General features: G+C 39.1%; 2 protein-coding genes across 5 annotated transcripts in view; one reads left to right on the forward strand and one right to left on the reverse strand.

The window, feature by feature from the left end:
* LOC135087688 (piezo-type mechanosensitive ion channel component) overlaps positions 1 to 10,932 on the forward strand; it is a 55,206-nt gene extending 44,274 nt beyond the window's left edge. For all 4 annotated transcript variants that reach the window (XM_063982434.1, XM_063982435.1, XM_063982436.1 and 1 more), the window contains 10 exons: positions 4,198 to 4,324; positions 5,236 to 5,382; positions 5,530 to 5,630; positions 5,975 to 6,156; positions 6,798 to 6,978; positions 7,956 to 8,053; positions 8,218 to 8,315; positions 8,593 to 8,696; positions 8,966 to 9,107; positions 9,477 to 10,932. In XM_063982434.1, coding sequence (XP_063838504.1) covers positions 4,198 to 4,324; positions 5,236 to 5,382; positions 5,530 to 5,630; positions 5,975 to 6,156; positions 6,798 to 6,978; positions 7,956 to 8,053; positions 8,218 to 8,315; positions 8,593 to 8,696; positions 8,966 to 9,107; positions 9,477 to 9,620 — 1,324 coding nt within the window. In that variant the 3' untranslated portion in view covers positions 9,621 to 10,932. The remainder of the gene's footprint in view (positions 1 to 4,197; positions 4,325 to 5,235; positions 5,383 to 5,529; positions 5,631 to 5,974; positions 6,157 to 6,797; positions 6,979 to 7,955; positions 8,054 to 8,217; positions 8,316 to 8,592; positions 8,697 to 8,965; positions 9,108 to 9,476) is intronic.
* Positions 10,921 to 15,653, reverse strand: LOC135087690 (DNA-directed RNA polymerase II subunit RPB2). Its single transcript, XM_063982438.1, has one exon. It carries the CDS (start codon positions 15,524 to 15,526, stop codon positions 11,996 to 11,998), a length of 3,531 nt encoding a protein of 1,176 aa, XP_063838508.1. The 5' UTR covers positions 15,527 to 15,653; the 3' UTR covers positions 10,921 to 11,995.
* Between the last annotated feature and the right edge of the window lie 2,444 nt (positions 15,654 to 18,097).

The raw sequence follows: 18,097 nt of genomic DNA on the forward strand, positions 1-18,097 counted from the left end.
TCGTTACAATCATTAACCAGTAATACTACAAATATGTTATAGGCATAAATAGTTAGGCAATTTCGTCGTCTAAATAGTTAATTGAGAAAATATTGCGATTAGTTTAGCGTTTAAGAATTTTATCAAGATAAGTCCACACAGGTTTTGTAAATTTCCACTTTAGCGTCAGTTTACAAGCTGAAATTTTTATAAAAATACTGTGAAAACGATTTAACAAACATTTATATCCTATAGTATAGATCCTTAGGTAAATAGTTATCTGAGAAAATTTTTAGATTTAAGCATTTTACAATAAGAAATCACAAATTAAAAGAACGTGAAATACCCAAAAATTAAAGTGATTTTTTCACCAATATTCTTCCTTTATTCAACACAAAAATAGCTTAATATAATAGAAGAATATCTTATCTAAAATATTTACTTTGAAATTTAAAATAATTCATTGTAATTTTTTTTCTATGAGTATTTGAAAACTACTATAAATCGCCGCGCACGAATCGTTCAAATTCAGTCCGCCTCGAGGCGTTCCAGAGTGAGGTCACGTCGCTCGGTGCTCTGCTGACATGTGTCACGCGTACGTTGATCTTTGACAGGTAGCTGGACTTTTATAGTGTATCCGCAAAATCTTGGTGGTAGATTTTGCGATCACGTGGTAATTAAAATATTTTATTGTTATTTTTCATTACAGTCTATTTTTACTACAAATTCTATTTCAGACGTAATGAAAAATAAAATTAAGTTATTTTTAGCGATGAAACGAAAACGAATGACGAAAATTTGGAACAGCAAGTTATGTATGTATACCTACTAATATTATAAAGAGGAATAATACTAATAATTTATTTGCCATAAATAGGTGGTTACAGAATAGTTAATAGGAATGCTCTGTCAGCAGGGTCCCACCTAGTTGTAGGGGGAACATACACAACATATTACAGTCGGAAAATCTTTGCGGTAGGTACCTCGGATTGTAGTTAGTTGGACAGTGGTCATTTGACGGCCACTTGAATCGTCTCACCCCTAAGCTTTTGGCTACCGCCGGCGCACTAAGCCGGTTGATGCCTAATCTCGGAGGCCCGGCTGCACTGAGTCGCTGACTATACTTTTGCGTCACGCGTTATATGGTCCTATATGGGGCTCGAGTATGGCACAGTGCTGTGTAGTCGTGGAGCATCCTACTGTTCAAAAAAGCGCAACGCATGATATCACTGAGGCACAGTGTAGGCGATGTAGGTCGATGGGTGAACGATGATATGAATAAATGAAATGAAAGTCCAGTTTGTAAGTGAAAATAACCGAAAGGCGCGTCCGGGGGTGCGTACGTGCGTTCGCGGAAGTTGTTGGATCACGACTGGCGGCTCTCGGCCGCGTGTGCGGCGCGGTGGGCCGCGAGTGGCTTCTGACCATAAAAGGACAGAGGCCTCCGGCCAATCAGCGGGCCGCATCGCTAACGGCTAGCTCTAGCATGTTCTAGGCGCGACAATATTATTACCTACGCGCACCCGGAGTTGCGTATTATTTATTGATACCAAACCAAACATAAACATGTAGGTAAACAACCGTAACATCCAAATGGGATGTTAAACATTTAGTTTTATTAGAATACATAAATAATTGCACATACATGTAGCATTCTAAACACAAAATAATAATTTTACAGTTACTCAAAGAGGCAAATGGCAGGACTAAGTTAAGACAATTAGAAATTAATAATAATTAGCTTAAAATAGGTAAAATCAGATACACATTATAATCAAAAGTAAATATAGTAGGTAAGATATGTAAATCAGTTTAATTGCAAGTAAAAATAAGTATCTTACGTAAATCTATCGGCTACTATACCTACTACTGGTGGCCATCGTTAACACACAGGCTGAGGTAATTCGTGGATACCGCATAGTATCCGCAGTCCGTCTATTCCCGGTTGTGGACACTGACTCTGACTATGTCCTTACTGAGGATAAATGGGGGAAAAAATATTGTCATTAAATGCGAAAGTTTGGATGTCTGGATGTTTGTTACTCTTTCAGTCAAAAACTACTGAACGGATTTTGTTGAAACTTTACAGTATTATTGTTTATAAACCAGATTAACATAATTATAGGCTATAATTTATGACGATATGTGACAAATAAATTTCAATAAATAAATAAGACGTGTCTAAAAAGCGCAATCTATCGTCATTGGTTAAAATCTACAGCGCTGGACAAACTACTGTTTTTGACGTTCGTAAATATTCATGCGGGGGAAGCCGTGAAACGCCATCTATCAACATGATATCAAACAACAGATTTTACGAACTAAGGAGTAAAACGAGGTCCACGCGTACGAATTATTAATAAAATTAATAATATTTGTATTCATCTGGTCTTACTTGACTTTTACTTTACGTATGTCATGCACGATGACATTTGTGTCAATATTTGTGTACGTGCGTCCCCACTAGGCATAATTGGGATGTATTTTTCTAATTTGTCATAAGTTGTGAGAAAGCCTGTAGCTACAACTGGGAAAGTATGTGGGAAAGTACTGGTGACAATCGATATTATTTATGCCATTTATCCTCAGTGGCGACAAAGCTAGTGTCGACAACCGAGAATAGACGCCAGTTGCGAGGTGACCATAGGTCCCAAGGGGAAATGTACGTGTACGTGCACCACGAGAGGTGGAAACCAAAAGGTAGAGGCTTGAGGATCTAGGCCCTAGAGTGCTGAAGGGTACACCTGGCCGTCAGCCAAATTTTACGTCGCACCATAGAGGCAGTTCTGCCTGTATTAGAGGAGTGGGTGCGACGGCATGATCGCCTCACACAAAAGGCGCTTGGGGGTGCTTCGGGCCATTCCTCCACCGTATAGGCCGAGAGCCTGTAGATGGTTGTCAGTTAACACTGCAGTCTTGGCACGTGAGTCACCGCAGCAGACTGACACGCTCCAACAGTGCCCAGCCTAAGCGAACGAGCGGCGGTTGGAAATGACCTCTCCCTACCAATCGGGAAGAGGCGTGAGATAGATAGATAAATTGTTTATTTGTTGTAACACACTTTTTTTAATGCTTTTAACACACACATTATGTATAGTTGCTATTGAAATTCAATTCAATATCGAAATAAAGTTAGTCAAGAAACACACTAGGTGACACCAATGGTATTTTGATACACAGGTTAGTAATAATTTCAACAGTTGCAACATAACAAAAGTGACAAAACAACATAAGATAAAGATGACTAGCGTTTCAAATAGTTCCCTGCGTCAGAGTGATGTGTGCCGCAGCGATGCAAAAAGCAAAGAGCTCAGTATAAACACTACCCTCAAAAGGGCAGAACACTGATTTTCAGCTTTTGCTACAGAACGCATGAAGCGTATCTACAGGTACGGAATGAACCCGCTCGCTTTCGGAAACAATATCTACATTAGTATATAATATATGATGAGACGAGCGAGAGGCGGCCTCAGCCGACACTCCGGTTATCCGCCGCCGACACCCTGGGCGCAAGAGGACAGCTTATGGTCTCCAACTGTCCCTTCCTAACAGGCCTCGGTCGCTAGACATGGAGGTGTCTGGTGGCGGCTAAGGACGAATGCTACAGGCAACAGCCAATGGCGATGTCCCGCGTTCCCTCATATCACTCATATGGATCATGGCAGAAACAGTCAGGTTTTTAGTGGGTGTAGGGGCTACCCACCTTCTGGTAGGAAGAATCCCACATAACCCACTAGCTGCCCCCGCAGCTGGTGGGTATAAAATGTTATGCATTTTCCGGATAAAAAAAGAATAGTAAACAGGAAAAGTTTGTTTTGAATAGAACCGATTTGAAAAAATCTCTCACCATTAAAATTCAAAAAATTTTCTGCTGAACATAGGCTGTATAATATATTCTCAAAATAGTAAAAAACCTTTGATAATTTACTATTTGATAAAGAATTTACGTATTTATTATTGATTAGGACTAATGTATACCATTATTTATAATTATGGAGTCGGTGTTGGAAGATTTGAAGATTTTATAGTTTCCTTGAGCTGTCACTTGACAGCCTGGCACACTTTTACGATGGTGGATCAAAGTATTTTGGTTTGACTATAGAGCGTGAGAACACGCACACAGTCATAATTATTTTAGTGTGAATAAAACTAGCATCGAAATTACCTAAACTTGACATGCCACGCTAGACGTAAACGCTCTTAATTGTATTTATGTAGCTTCATGGCGGTGCCGTTCCTGTTCGAGCTGCGCACGCTGATGGACTGGATCTGGACCGACACGTCCATGACGCTCATGGACTGGCTCAAGATGGAAGACATCTTCGCCAGCGTGTTTTTGCTTAAGGTAAATTATCTTATATATACAGGGTGTTAGGTAAATGGGTATATGAGCCGAGACTAGCCCATGTTAACATGGTCATATAAATGGTATGGTGAAGTCAGAAAATTAATATCTTCATTTTAATTATTTTAATTTTCATACAAATCGGATTTTATAAAATTTATTTTGTATGAAAATTAAAAAAATTAAAATGATGATATCAAATTTCTGACTTCACCATACCATTTATATGACCATGTTAGCATGGGCTAGTGTCGGCTCATATACCCATTTACCTAACACCCTGTATAAAAGAAAGTCGTGTTAGTTACTCCACTTATAACTCAAGAACGGCTGAACCGATTTAGCTGAAAATTGTCAGGGAGGTAGTTTAGAGCCTGGAGAAGGACATAGGATACTTTTTATCCCATTCGAAATAATAAAAAAAGTCTGCTTATTTATTGCCATTAAGGCGGAACAAAGTTAGCCGGGTCAGCTAGTATTGTCTATTTGTTACATTCAAGTCGGCTAGTCGCTTCTAAAGGTCGTCCCAAAAATAGCTCGCTCTACTGTGTACCTTAATGTCTGAAATTACGGTTATACATTCATTACACAACAGTTTTTTAAATACATTACCTCTTGGCTAAGCTCATATGCAACATGCCAGTCAAAATAACCCATATTCTCCTCCTTCTGTGTTTGAAAGGTTGAAGTTTGGTTTTAAATGAATCTGTGTTATTACTTTTACAAACTGAAGAGCTTCACATTTTAGTCATCATGGTTCTGTCCTTGATGAATTGACAACACTAGGAAAGCTCTTGTAACTCATGCGTGAGCACTAATAACTGTCATGGTTCATGGTTCAACCTTAGTTTATAAAAGGAGCCTAATCAGCTCAGCACGTCCTAAATTCTAGAAATATTTTCCCTTTCCAGTGTTCTCGATACGTGGAAGACGAATTCCCGCAGCCGCGAGGCATGAAGAAGTCCAACGTGTCGAAGTATTTACTTGGCGGAGGCGTTCTCGCGTTTGTGATCGCCATCATCTGGTTCCCGCTTGTGTTCTTTGCCTTTGGAAACACTGTGAGTAAACATTGACAAAGTGCCTGGTGAGATTTATTCGCTCCTCTAGGCTGCCGCATCATAAATCTATGTCATGGCAAAAGGAGTTTTTGTTTTTATATTCTGTCTGTGGGATTTTAATTTTTTGTTTTTTCTTTTTTTCATAAGGTCGGGGAACCAAATCCGCCAACAGACGTGACGGTGAAAATTCGAATTGGTCCGTTCCTGCCTGTCTACCAAATGTCCGCCCAATCACACAATATTGACGTGTATGTAATTTTCATTACGCCACTATGTAACATCATTCTAAGACCAAGAGTAGGTACTATTAGAGGCCGGTAGATATATTCTCATAAATAAAACACTGGATACTTAACTTTCACATAAATATTGCCTTATCATAAATACAATTCAACACTTTGCACAAAAGCGCGGGGAGTCGTCCGTGCGCGTCTCTCTATTCTGACATTACGTCAATGTCACTATGACAGCAGCTCATTGGCTATAACGATACCGTTATTTTAACGTTTTAGATTTTTCTCAATTACCAGTACGTACCCAATAGTTACGTTTCATGTAGCTAATACTAATTTTAATCTCTCAATTCCACCAGTTTCTCTGAGCAAGACTACACTCAACTGAGCAACCAGTACGCGCGCGACCGCACGGCGCAGACGTTCCTGTCCAACTACATCTACAACGACGTGGCCGTCGTCACCATCAACCCCAACTCCACCATGAACTGGGAGATATCGCCGCCCGAGCTCGACCGCCTCGAGAAAGAGGCGATATCGGGTGAGTATCGTCTGCTATGACTTCAAACTCCTTAGTTTCTCTGAGCAACACTTTACATAACTGAGCAACCTGTACCGCTCCACCACCATCGGGTGAGTACCATCTGCTATGACTTCAAACTCCTTAGTTTCTCTGAGCAACACCTCACTTAACTGAGCAACCTGTACCGCTCCACTGCCATCGGGTGAGTACCATCTGCTATGACTTCAAACTCCTTAGTTTCTCTGAGCAACACTACATAACTGAGAAACCGGTACCGCTCGAACGCTTCAAGAAGGAGGTGATATCGGATGAGTCGCGTAATACCGGTGATTTCGCATGAATAATACTTTTGAACATAACTTTTAAAACTGATAGCCATTGGTAAGAGAGTTCTCGAGTGGCGACCACCTACTCGATGAAAAGGCGATCTGGTGAAGGTCCGGTAATGAAAAGGAAAATATCATGTAGTAAATCCATGAAAGAAGCCTTTGTCCAGTAGTGGATGACATTAAGTTGAAATGAAACCCAGTGGTATTTTTGTGGGGTTAAGTCCATATAGGCTCATCTATTCTAGAGGATAGAGGTTGACCTCTGGATCACAAAATCACATAAATAATTATAGAAGTCAATAACTTATTTTTTCTTATTATCTTCCTTAGATTCCCCACTCCTCGTCCGGTTCACATACGTGATAACGCATCCCACGAACGCGGTGCCGAACCCGCCCACTATAGAAGACTTCCGCGAGATCGAGCTGCCGGCCAAGATTGACGGCAAGCCTAATCCCGAGAGAGAAACGCTGCTAAAGCTGCTCGCTGGGACGGCTTCTGAGGACACTTGGTAAGCTCTTGTAACTGGCTTTGTTCCCTTGTGTAAGAGTTGTGTAGGACACTAAAATTAAAATTCATAAAATTCATTTATTTTTGCAAATAGGCTTTTAAAAAGCGCTTTTACACGTCCCAATATTAACCCTACCACTGCTTCGGGACAATAAATGGGCCAGTGCTGAGAAGAAGCAGCGCAAGAAACTCAGTCACTATTGTCAGCCTCCTTTTCAAGGTTTTACAGGCTTTAAAATATACAAATTATAGTCATAAGTATTGATGCGAGCTAGGTAGTTAAACATTCCAAACATTTTTATCTTTTATATGATCATCAACTTTATAGTAGCCCTTTTTTATTAAGGTGCTTTTGATAAATGTGCTTTAAATTTATGAATGGGCAATTCTACAACAGTTTGTGGTAATTTATTGAAAAGTTTTTTCACTTTTTTGGTAAGATCGATAGCAAGGCCAACCCCGAAAAAGATTCGCTAGCAGAGTTCATGTTACGGGTCTGTTGCCCGTTTTCTCCATCAATACTTATTTTTTAAGTGACTTCTATAGGAACACATAACAGGAATTTAGTTTTGAAATGGGTCACTTAAAAATTAGAGATTGATGGTGAAAACGGGCATATGTCTAATAAGTAAGAACCTTTGTATACCAACATGAAGCAATTAAGAGTTTGAAGTTGGACACTTGATAAGATTCTGTATAAAAGGAACACGCGAAAGTTAAAAGCGTGCAAGGGGAAAAGAACTTCGACGCAGTACGTAAGCGCTCTCCAAACATTCGTTTCGTAAGCTGTACGGTGAGGTAGAACCATGGGTGGAAAATAAGGATGTCAGCCTATCAACAGTCTTGCTTTGTCGTACTTTGACGACATCATCGTGTGACCGTGTCCTAACGTCACGTTGAACGGTTACTTAGACGAAGTTTTGGCGATGACTTCGAAATAATTCGATGTAAATTTTTTCATTGTTTTTTTTTGTACAGGTTGAACGTAAAACATCTGTTCCCCAAATTTCTGAAAGTTTTTAACAAGGGCACCGCTAAAGCGGCTTACCAACTAATGCCGCCAACTATTGAAAAGGGTAAGATTATCGTGATTTTTGTTTATTTTTTATCTCGGTTTTTATACTTTTTATTGATATTTGACTGACCAAATATTTATTTATAGGAAATTGTATAATAATTGGGATACTAATAAATACAGACTGTGAATAATTAGAGTTATAATAAGCGAAATATTTTTCAGGTGAAGACGCGCGGTTGTATCGTGACGTGCAACTAAGGCTAGAGCGTTACGGGAATACCACCATGTATTGGCGCGTCCGGGAGTCTTGCGGGGCGAGAGTATGTATTAGTTTTATCTATATCTTTTTTATTATTTTAAAAACTGAGTGGAAAAGATACAACCCGATCGAGTTAACTGCGCAGCTGGCGACTGTGACGTCATATCGACGCTCTGGTAATATGGACGGGGCGAACGCGTGGATATGAACGGTTAAGTGGGAGGGAGAGTCGCATTCCAGCGAGGTGCGCAATTGGCCCGATCAGGTTGTAGGTCGGCGATTCTTTTTGTGGGAAACTAATACTTATTTCTCTTAAACCAATCGTTGTTTATTTTCAGGACCCATTGCTGTCTATCCCAATGAACAATTGCGATATGCTAGTCATGTACACATTCAACGATAAATTGTTCCCGGAAACACTCAATTTCATTTCTGGAAGCGGGTGAGTTTATTTAGCTTTCTTATTGAATCTAGGTACTTACTAATAACAGTTTTAACTTGTGGATGATCGTAGATTGTCGTAGATAAGTTGATATTCGAGATTCGAGAAACCCTTGTTCGATCTCTGTCGATTGCTGGACTATTGTGGTGAACGCACTTTTTCTAACACAATGTGTGATGGAACTTTCGGTGTGCAAAGACCAAGAAATTTAGTAATTAGCCCCAAAAACGCACTAGTTCTCAAAAGTGCTGTCGCTCTTGTGTTTGCAGAATCATCGGTCTGTATACGACTTTCGTGTTCCTCGCTTCGCGCGTGCTGCGCGGCTTCTTCTCCGGAATCTACACCAAGATCATGTTCGACGACCTGCCCAACGTGGACCGCGTGCTGCAGCTCTGCCTCGACATATACCTGGTAACAACACCCTTGTCTAGTTGTAATAGATGCTATTTTTCAACCAAAAAATTCACGCCTACTGTGTGGTTTCGGTGCATCTGATAATCTTAGGCTGGGTTGCACCATCTTACTATAACTTTGACAAACGTCAAAATCTGTCAAACTCCATACAATTAACGTTAGAGTCACGGTCAAAGTTAGGTGGTGCAGCTCAGCGTTACTCTTTATTTTATTTTATTATGGGAAAAATCTCGTGAACCTACTGTGTAATTTTTGTGCATACAGGTATTTCACCCACCGCCCGTTGAGAAAGCTTCGTAACTAAGTTTGATTGTTCCCAAGTAGAGATTTAATTTGTAATATTGACATCGTATTGTTTATTTTCAGGTACGCGAAGCCCTCGAGCTAGCATTAGAAGAGGATCTCTTCGCGAAACTGGTGTTCTTGTACCGGTCGCCGGAAACTATGATAAAGTGGAGTCGACCGAAAGAAGAAATCGAAGAACAGAGGGCGCTGCCTCCGTCGCGCTGACCACTCGTAGCGAACTAACGAGAAATCGATCACAATGGAGAACGCTTCAAACGAGTCAATTTTACAGTTAAATCAGCGACGCTATGAATGTATAATCTAGCTAGAACAAGCGACGGGCTATTAAGGCCTAATTTATAAGGCTCTACTTATACACCGGCCCTGCTGCTGTAACGACCTAGGACGTGGCAGTTTTAATAGATACGTAAGTTGTACAGTTGTATAATTTAAGAATAACTAAGATGCAACTTAAAATTCTCTTCTTCCTTGACTTAATTTTATACACTTATTATTACCTAAAATAAAACATTCCGGATTATCAATTATGATATGAAAACGAATGTACCATACAACAGACTTGTAGTGTGGCTGACACTGCTCAACAAAAGCAACTGGTATCTAATGGTCTTATGAATCATGAATGAACTGTTATAAAGTTTATTTTACGCGCTATACAAATGAGCTATAAAGATTTGGCATGTCATGTCCATTTGTAAAATTGAAGTTCTTGTCTCTCTTTATCAATCCAAAGATCTTTCTTCCACCAGTTATTGCTTTATATTTTTACATGATTCTTCGTAGGTACTTATGTACTTTAGGAAAGTCTATATTAAGCTAATTGTAAGCTTTATGATCTAAAAATATCTCGCTACTTAATGCTTACATTTTAGTTAATAAGTTTTTAAAACTGCACAAGTTAAAAGTAACCTACAATTATTTATATGAAATGAATTGCAGTTTGAGGTTTGCGTACTAATTTTATGATGTCGTAAGTTCAGTACCTACCTACCTACACATTTCCAGTGACGTTTTTATTGGAACCTTTAAAGAATACAGTAAAATGAAAGTATCTATCTAAGAATAAAATTACATTATCGTACGCGAAGGAAATGCTAAGCAAGTGGCTTGTCTTTTCATTTTAAAATTACAAGTTTACGTTTTTTCTGTGACCATAATATTTGTGATAAACATTACATTTGCCCCGAAAATATTTGGTTTTCGGTTAATATATGAAAATTGTAGATTGTTACATATTTATACATCTACATAGATTTATCTACCATTGTTGTTTTTATTAAAATTTTGTTGCACAAATCGTTACTCTTTTACATAATTATGTAATTTTATATATTTTATACAAGCACTTCCGTAATGTAATAAATTACCTCAAATTAATCATTGCATTTTATATAGTGTGTATTTATAAATTATGAAAGTATGAAGAATTATACACTTTTGTATCAAGATTGTTATGTTTTAAGCTGCATTTAATGTTGTCAGTTTGTGATAATAAAACTCATGATAAATGTTAAAATATTGTTTATTTTCAAAAAGATAATGAAACAATACAAGAAACCTTACTTGCTTATGCACTAATACCTAAATGGGCTGGTTATACATTATGGAATTCGATTTAATAATGTAATATTAAGTATGGATGTATAAGTCGCGCGGCTTTTACCCGTGGTCCCCCCAACATGTCCCCCTGGTGGGTCCACGGGTAATTTTTTTTACCCGTTGTCCCACCGTTCTGAACAGTGTTTGCCAGTGGGTCTACGGGTAATTTATGACCATGACCATGATCCCACCGCACTAAGTGGCAAACATTGCATGTCACCTATGTCTGGGATGAAATATCAAACGCCGAGTAGGATATGAGTGACTTTAACCCACATGTGTGATGTGAAGATATTATGTGCCGTACCTACCTATAATTATTTTCTATATTAATTATAGATTTTTTTATAATATTATAGATACCTAGGCTAGGTGACAAGCAATGTTTGCCACTTAGTGCGGTGGGACCATGGTTAAAATAAATTACCCGTAGACCCACTGGCAAACACTGTTCAGAACGGTGGGACAACGGGTAAAAAAAATTACCCGTGGACCCACCAGGGGGACATGTTGGGGGGACCACGGGTAAAAGCTGAAGTCGCGCAGCGAAAGTTGAGGCGAACACTGAATGATATAATATTTTAATACAGAACACAACATTACATTCAAGTTTAAAATATCGAATACACTAGCTACCACGATTTTGGTAGATGTGTGCAAGGCAAGTGAGACAAATTTATCAGACTACGCGAGATGTCAGCGCGGCTAGCATCGTATGTATACGAATACAAAACTTTGCTTGTGTTGGTCGCCTTAACTCTCGCTGCTCGATCTATACTTTTGTCATGTTTTCCTCAGAATAAAGAAACAAAGGCATTTAAAGAATCAGACCGGAATCGAAGTCATGAAATAACAAATGTTACAAATGTTTAAACAATTACAAAAAATGTTTTACTATCTAGTCGGGAGATTATTTGAAAAATTCGGAAGCGCCCATTGTTTAGTTAGTCTTATATCTACTAAGTATGAGAAATACAATATTAGTTTACCACCATCAATCTTGGGGCAATATTCATGGACATCAATTCTTGGAATAGTAATTTCGCGGCATATGGGAGCCTTATTTGAGAAATCTGAGTTTTGTTCTTACAACCCTTGCATTCAAAAGTATTATTCCTCAGATTAGCTATAGCTATCAAGCCGCAGAAGTTGCAAACATGGATTCGATATGGATCAGACACTTCAAAGAGACGTTCTCTAAGGAACTGGGCGGCTCCGTGCGCAATTTGACAATCACGCTCCATTTCCCCAAAACGCAGTCCACCATCTCTCGCCCTACCTTCCATAGGTTGTCTCACTAAAATCTGGACAGGCCCTCTAGCTCTGGAGTGAATCTTGTCATCCACCATGTGCTTTAAACGTTGGTAGTATGTAGGACCCAAGAACACTTGAGCGTTTATTTTTCTGCCTGTATGTCCGTTATACATTACTTCATTACCACGCAAATGATAACCATATTCTTGAAGTAAAGATGAAATTTTTTGCACATTCACCGCGTCGTTGAATGGTGTAGCGTCACCAATCTCACCCTTGTTTGACGATACCTTCCCTTGGATGCATTCAATCAAGTGACCAATTGTCATACGGGAGGGGATGGCGTGGGGGTTGATGATGATATCTGGTGTCAGACCTTCACAAGTGAAAGGCATATCTTCTTGCCGATATTGAATACCGCAAGTACCTTTTTGACCGTGGCGAGAGGCGAATTTGTCACCAATTTGAGGAATTCGTACAGATCTGACACGAATTTTGCAGAACTTGTATCCTTCACTGTTGAGGGTTAACATGACTTGGTCCACAATACCAGTCTCACTGTTTCGTAAAAATGTAGAAGCATCTCGTTTAGTGTAACGTTTAGTTGTGCCTTCAAGTTCATCATCATTTTCAGGTAAAGTGATGGTTTTGCCAATCACAACATCATCTCCAGAGACACGAATTCCGGGAGCGATTATACCATCATCATCTAATTTGTCATACAATGCATTTCTCATTCCCTGACAAGTTTGCCTTGTAGGCTTTTCAAATTGCTCTTCTTGATCTCCAATCCTTTTAGATTCAGAATCTTTATAAGAACGGTAAAATACAGATCTAAAGAACCCTCGTTCAACAGCTGAAGCATTTAAGATAACACTGTCCTCTTGATTGTATCCAGTGTAACATAAAATAGCAACAATGGAATTAATGCCAGCTGGAAGTTCTCTGAATCGCAGATATTCCATGGACCGTGTAGTAACCAATGGCTTGTGTGGATAAAACAGCACATGAGCAAGTGTGTCCATTCTAACATGGAAGTTTGTAATATAAACCCCCATGGCCTGTTTACCCATAGCACTTTGATAAGTGTTCCTGGGACTTTGGTTGTGATCAGGGAATGGAATAATAGATGCACATACACCTAATATCATTGCAGGATGGATCTCACAGTGAGTGTAGGTTGTACAATAAGCATATTCTTTAACTTGGGCCAAATCATCAGGGCTCATGGCAATCATGACTGTCTCCTCTTCCAAAGTATCAATGTATTCAACAACACCACTTGCAACTAAATTTTGCCAGCCATAATTATTGTAATCTCTTTCTTTAAGATTGTCAATGTGCTTTTTCTTTAAAAGTAGAGCTCCATTCTCAACAATCAGCAATGGACGACATATTCTACCCGCATCTGTATAAATTCTAATTTCCCTGTCTCGAATATCACGAATCATGCTCACTTCTGAGACAATAATATCCATCTGACGTCTTAGTTTTCTTAGAGTGGCCATAAGTTGTTCAGGATCTCTATGGATACCAACCCAGCAACCATTGACAAATATCTTTGTTGCATCAGCTATGGCAGATGGTGCTATTTCTTCTAAATTTTCCATAGACCACTCTTCCAAGAACTCCAATATAGGTGATGGCTGACTTCCAACAGATATGTAAGCCATCAATGCCAGATTCTTCACCAGACCTACAGCAGCACCTTCTGGTGTTTCAGCTGGACAAATCATTCCCCAAAGTGTATTGTGCAACTGTCGGGGCTTAGCTAGCTTACCATCTCGACCAATTGGTGAGTTGACACGTCTTAGATGAGATAATGTTGAGGCAAATGTCAACCTGTTCAACACCTGTGACACTCCAGCTCGAGCTTGATGAGCTTTCTTTTGATCACCCCAATTTCCTGTAGCTAGAGAATATCTCAACCCATCAGTGATAATTTTAGTTTTTATTGCCAGCTCTAAATTGAAATCTTTTCCTCTATCAATGAATTTTTGAGCATACATTCTTACTTCTTTCAACAAGTTCTTGAACAAGCCTCGGAACAAAAATGCCAATAAAGGCCCAGCCAAATCCAAACGTTTATTTCCATAATGATCTCGATCATCCAGTTCTCGGCGTCCCAATGCAGCCAGAAGTAGTCTGTGAACCATGTATCCCAAGAAGTAAGTCTTTTTAGTCTCACAAAAATCAGAGACTCCTACATGTGGTAACATTTCTTTTTGTAAAATTTCTCTAGCATACTTGATACGCTTTTCTTTAGTGACACCTGGTCGGGCCCCACGAGCACCAATGAAGTTGAGTGCAACGTTTTGTTCTTGAATAACAAAAGCCTCATCTAATGAAGGTTTCACCATCTCCATCATTTCAGGATCATCAAAGTCATAGATAATATGTTCCAATATATCTCTGTCTGCTACAAACCCAAGGGCTCTGAATACAATCATGATGGGTATTTCTTGTTTGATGTATGGAACAATAGCAATGATTCTTTGACCAATAGCAGATTTCTTTATACTTTGCCCTCCTCTGGCCATCATGTTCACCCATAAAGTTGAGGTAGGTCTTGAGCTGTGTTCAAGACATGACCTAATTTCTGTTTTGTAAGCAAACTTTCCATCTTTCATGCTGAAGACATAAACAGTATTTGTGGCCATCTTTTCCTGTGCAATAAGGACTTTTTCAGAACCGTTGATGATAAAGTAACCACCAGGATCTAATGGACATTCATTCAATTCAGTCAAATCTCTGTCAGTTAGATTGCTAAGTAGGCAATAAGTCGAACGCAGCATAATTGGGATTTTCCCGATAAAGGTTTTTTGATGTTGCGTTTCAATTGGATCTTCATTCTCTTTTACAATGGTCTTGGTTATATCAACGTAAAGAGGAGCTGAATAAGTCAGATTCCGAAGACGTGCTTCATTAGGCATCATAGGCGAAGGAGCACCATCTTTTTCCCAGTGAGTAGGTTTGGATAAATAGATTTGATCAAACTTTAGAAGATATTTAGGAGGGGTCTCTATTTCACCAGACGAATGTTGAGCTTCTGCTTGTAGTTCAATTGGTGGAGAATCTTCTACTATGCGCTGCACAGACATTTGAATAAATTCATCAAAACTATCAAGTTGTTGACGAACCAAACCCTTTTCATCGAAGTACGCGTTGATAACGATCCAACAGGCTTCTTGCCAGAGCTCAGAGGAAATTTCTTCAACATCTTCTTCTTCATATTGATCATCTTCAGTATCATACATGATGATATGGAGAACTGAATCTCCTGAATTGTGATATTTGTGGCAAATTCAATAAAAAATTCGACGTCGACACAATACCTACCGCAACGCGAGGATTGCGGCGAATTCTAAAATGGCTGCTGTCTTTGGGGATACCAGCCCAAAGAAAGATTTTCCTTAATTTTACACAAAATTATTTCTATAAATATTGCGGTTACCAAAAATAACTAAACCTATTTTATTTATCTTCGAAATAATTACAGTCCAAAATAACTACTATTTTATTAAAATACCTAAAGATCGCTTTACATAATTTTAAATTTATTAAGTACTTCATTCATATTCGTATTGATATGGTTCATATGGTTCGATTTCGATACCACTGAGCAGGTAATCACTTTGTTTGATACCACTCGGGCTTATAGATAACCCGTAGTTTATGTTTATTTTAGTTTTCCACTACTGACTGGCTAGCGGATCACCATTGACAAAGGCCGCTATTTTTCTAGTCACTGATATGAACCTCCTCTGTTGCAAATTGTCTATGGTACTTTAAGAATGATACAAGTGACATCTTTGTGGAAAATATCTTGATCTTAAAATAACAGAAATGTAGCTCATTTATTAAGTTGAATAAAGCCTAGTTTCTGAAGGCCGTATCTTTCCATTTGTAACAATTTATTCAACTTAATTGTGACAATGTCTCATAACGAAACTGTGTCGTCGAGTTCCATCACGAGAGGTTCTCGTTATCTAAATCCGGAAAAATTTTCAACGGATCCAAGTACGCCCGGTGCAGAGCTCCAATGGAGTCATTGGCTGCATACATTCCAAAACTTCATATCAGAAGAGATAAGTAATGCTAGTCCTGACTTAAAATTAAAGCTACTTATCAACTATTTGGCGCCTGGAGTCTTTGCTATAATAAAAGGATGTGCCAGTTATGACGAAGCAATAGAATTACTTAAAAAATCATACGAGAAACCTCGGAATCGTATTCTAGCTCGGCACATCCTCTCAACAAGACAGCAAAAGCCTGAGGAATCTATACGTGATTATGTTCGTGCCTTGAAACTGTTAGCCCAAGATTGTGATTTTCACGCTGTGACTGCCGAACAAAATCAAAACGATTTCATGTGTATTGCATTCATATCGGGTATCAACTCTCAAAGAATCCGTCAAAGACTGTTGGAAAATTTTACATTGTCATTCGATGACGCACAGAACCAGGCACTGACACTTGAAACCGCCGAAAAAAGTTTGCACTCTTTCTCAATTTCATCTAATCCGACCTCATTGCTTAACGCTATACCGGTTCAACCAGAACAAGAAAAGGAGGTCGATGATAATTTAGCCGCTGTTAATTTCGGTCATAAAAAAACGTCGATGTTTTTTTTGCGGTGGTAATGTACATCAACGTATAAAGTGTCCTGCGTTTCATTCGCAATGCCAATTATGCTCCAAGAAAGGACATTTTGCAAATGTATGTCGGAGCAGTGGTGGAACGAGTCCTAAAATGAATGCTGTAACTCAAGATACACCTACGGAGGCAGCGTCGGTAATTGCAGCCGCTCCAGGAAGTCTGCGAAAAGCGACTATCCCCATAACTATTAACGACTACCTTGCAGACGCACTCGTTGACACAGGAAGTTCAGTAAGCTTTATTGACAAAGGTTTGGCTGAAACATTAAAACTAAAGAAGAAACGTTGCAGTCAGTCTATTACACTAGCATCGCTAAGCCATACCTCTATAGTAGAAGGATCGTGTTCCGTAACTTTAAAGATCGATAAACATATTTACCCGAAACGGAATTTGCTGATTGTAAACAACTTGTGTGCAGACGTCATAATTGGGCATGATATACTAAAAACACATTCTTCGCTCATTTTGAACTTCGGTGGTGAGGAGGAGCCCCTCAGCGTCTGTAACGTAATGGAAGCCTCGGTTCCTCCTGCTTCAATTTTCACAAATCTCACTCCTTCTATTAAGCCCATTGCTATCAAGTCCAGGAGGCACAACGATGAAGACGAAGCCTTTATCAAAGTAGAGGTGAACAAACTACTTGAAGATGGCGTCATAAAGCCAAGTGTGTCTCCCTGGAGAGCACAAGTTCTCGTCGCTGGAGGAGGCAACCACAGAAAGCGACTTGTTATTGATTACTCAAGAACTATCAATATTTTTACCGAACTGGACGCCTATCCCTTGCCAAAAATAAATTCAATAATTTCAAAAGTTTCCAAATTCAACTTTTTTAGTCAAATCGATTTGAAAAGCGCTTATCATCAAGTGCCCATACTGAAAAAAGAACAGAAGTTTACTGCCTTCGAAGCATGTGGAAAACTGTACGAATTTACTCGAATCCCATTTGGCGTTACTAACGGCGTAGCCGCTTTCCAGCGAACACTAGAATTCATCATAGAAAAGGAAAATTTAGTTGGAACCTATGCTTATCTCGATGATGTGACCATCTGTGGCGTGACTAAGGCCGAACACGATAAAAACCTTAATGCCTTTCTACAGGCGGCTGAAAAATATAGACTTACATTGAATAAAGAAAAGTGCACCTTTTGTTCGGAAACCATTAATCTTTT

The sequence above is a fragment of the Ostrinia nubilalis genome, chromosome 3 (assembly GCF_963855985.1).
Source record: "Ostrinia nubilalis chromosome 3, ilOstNubi1.1, whole genome shotgun sequence".
In the NCBI taxonomy this organism is placed as follows: Eukaryota; Metazoa; Arthropoda; class Insecta; order Lepidoptera; family Crambidae; genus Ostrinia; species Ostrinia nubilalis.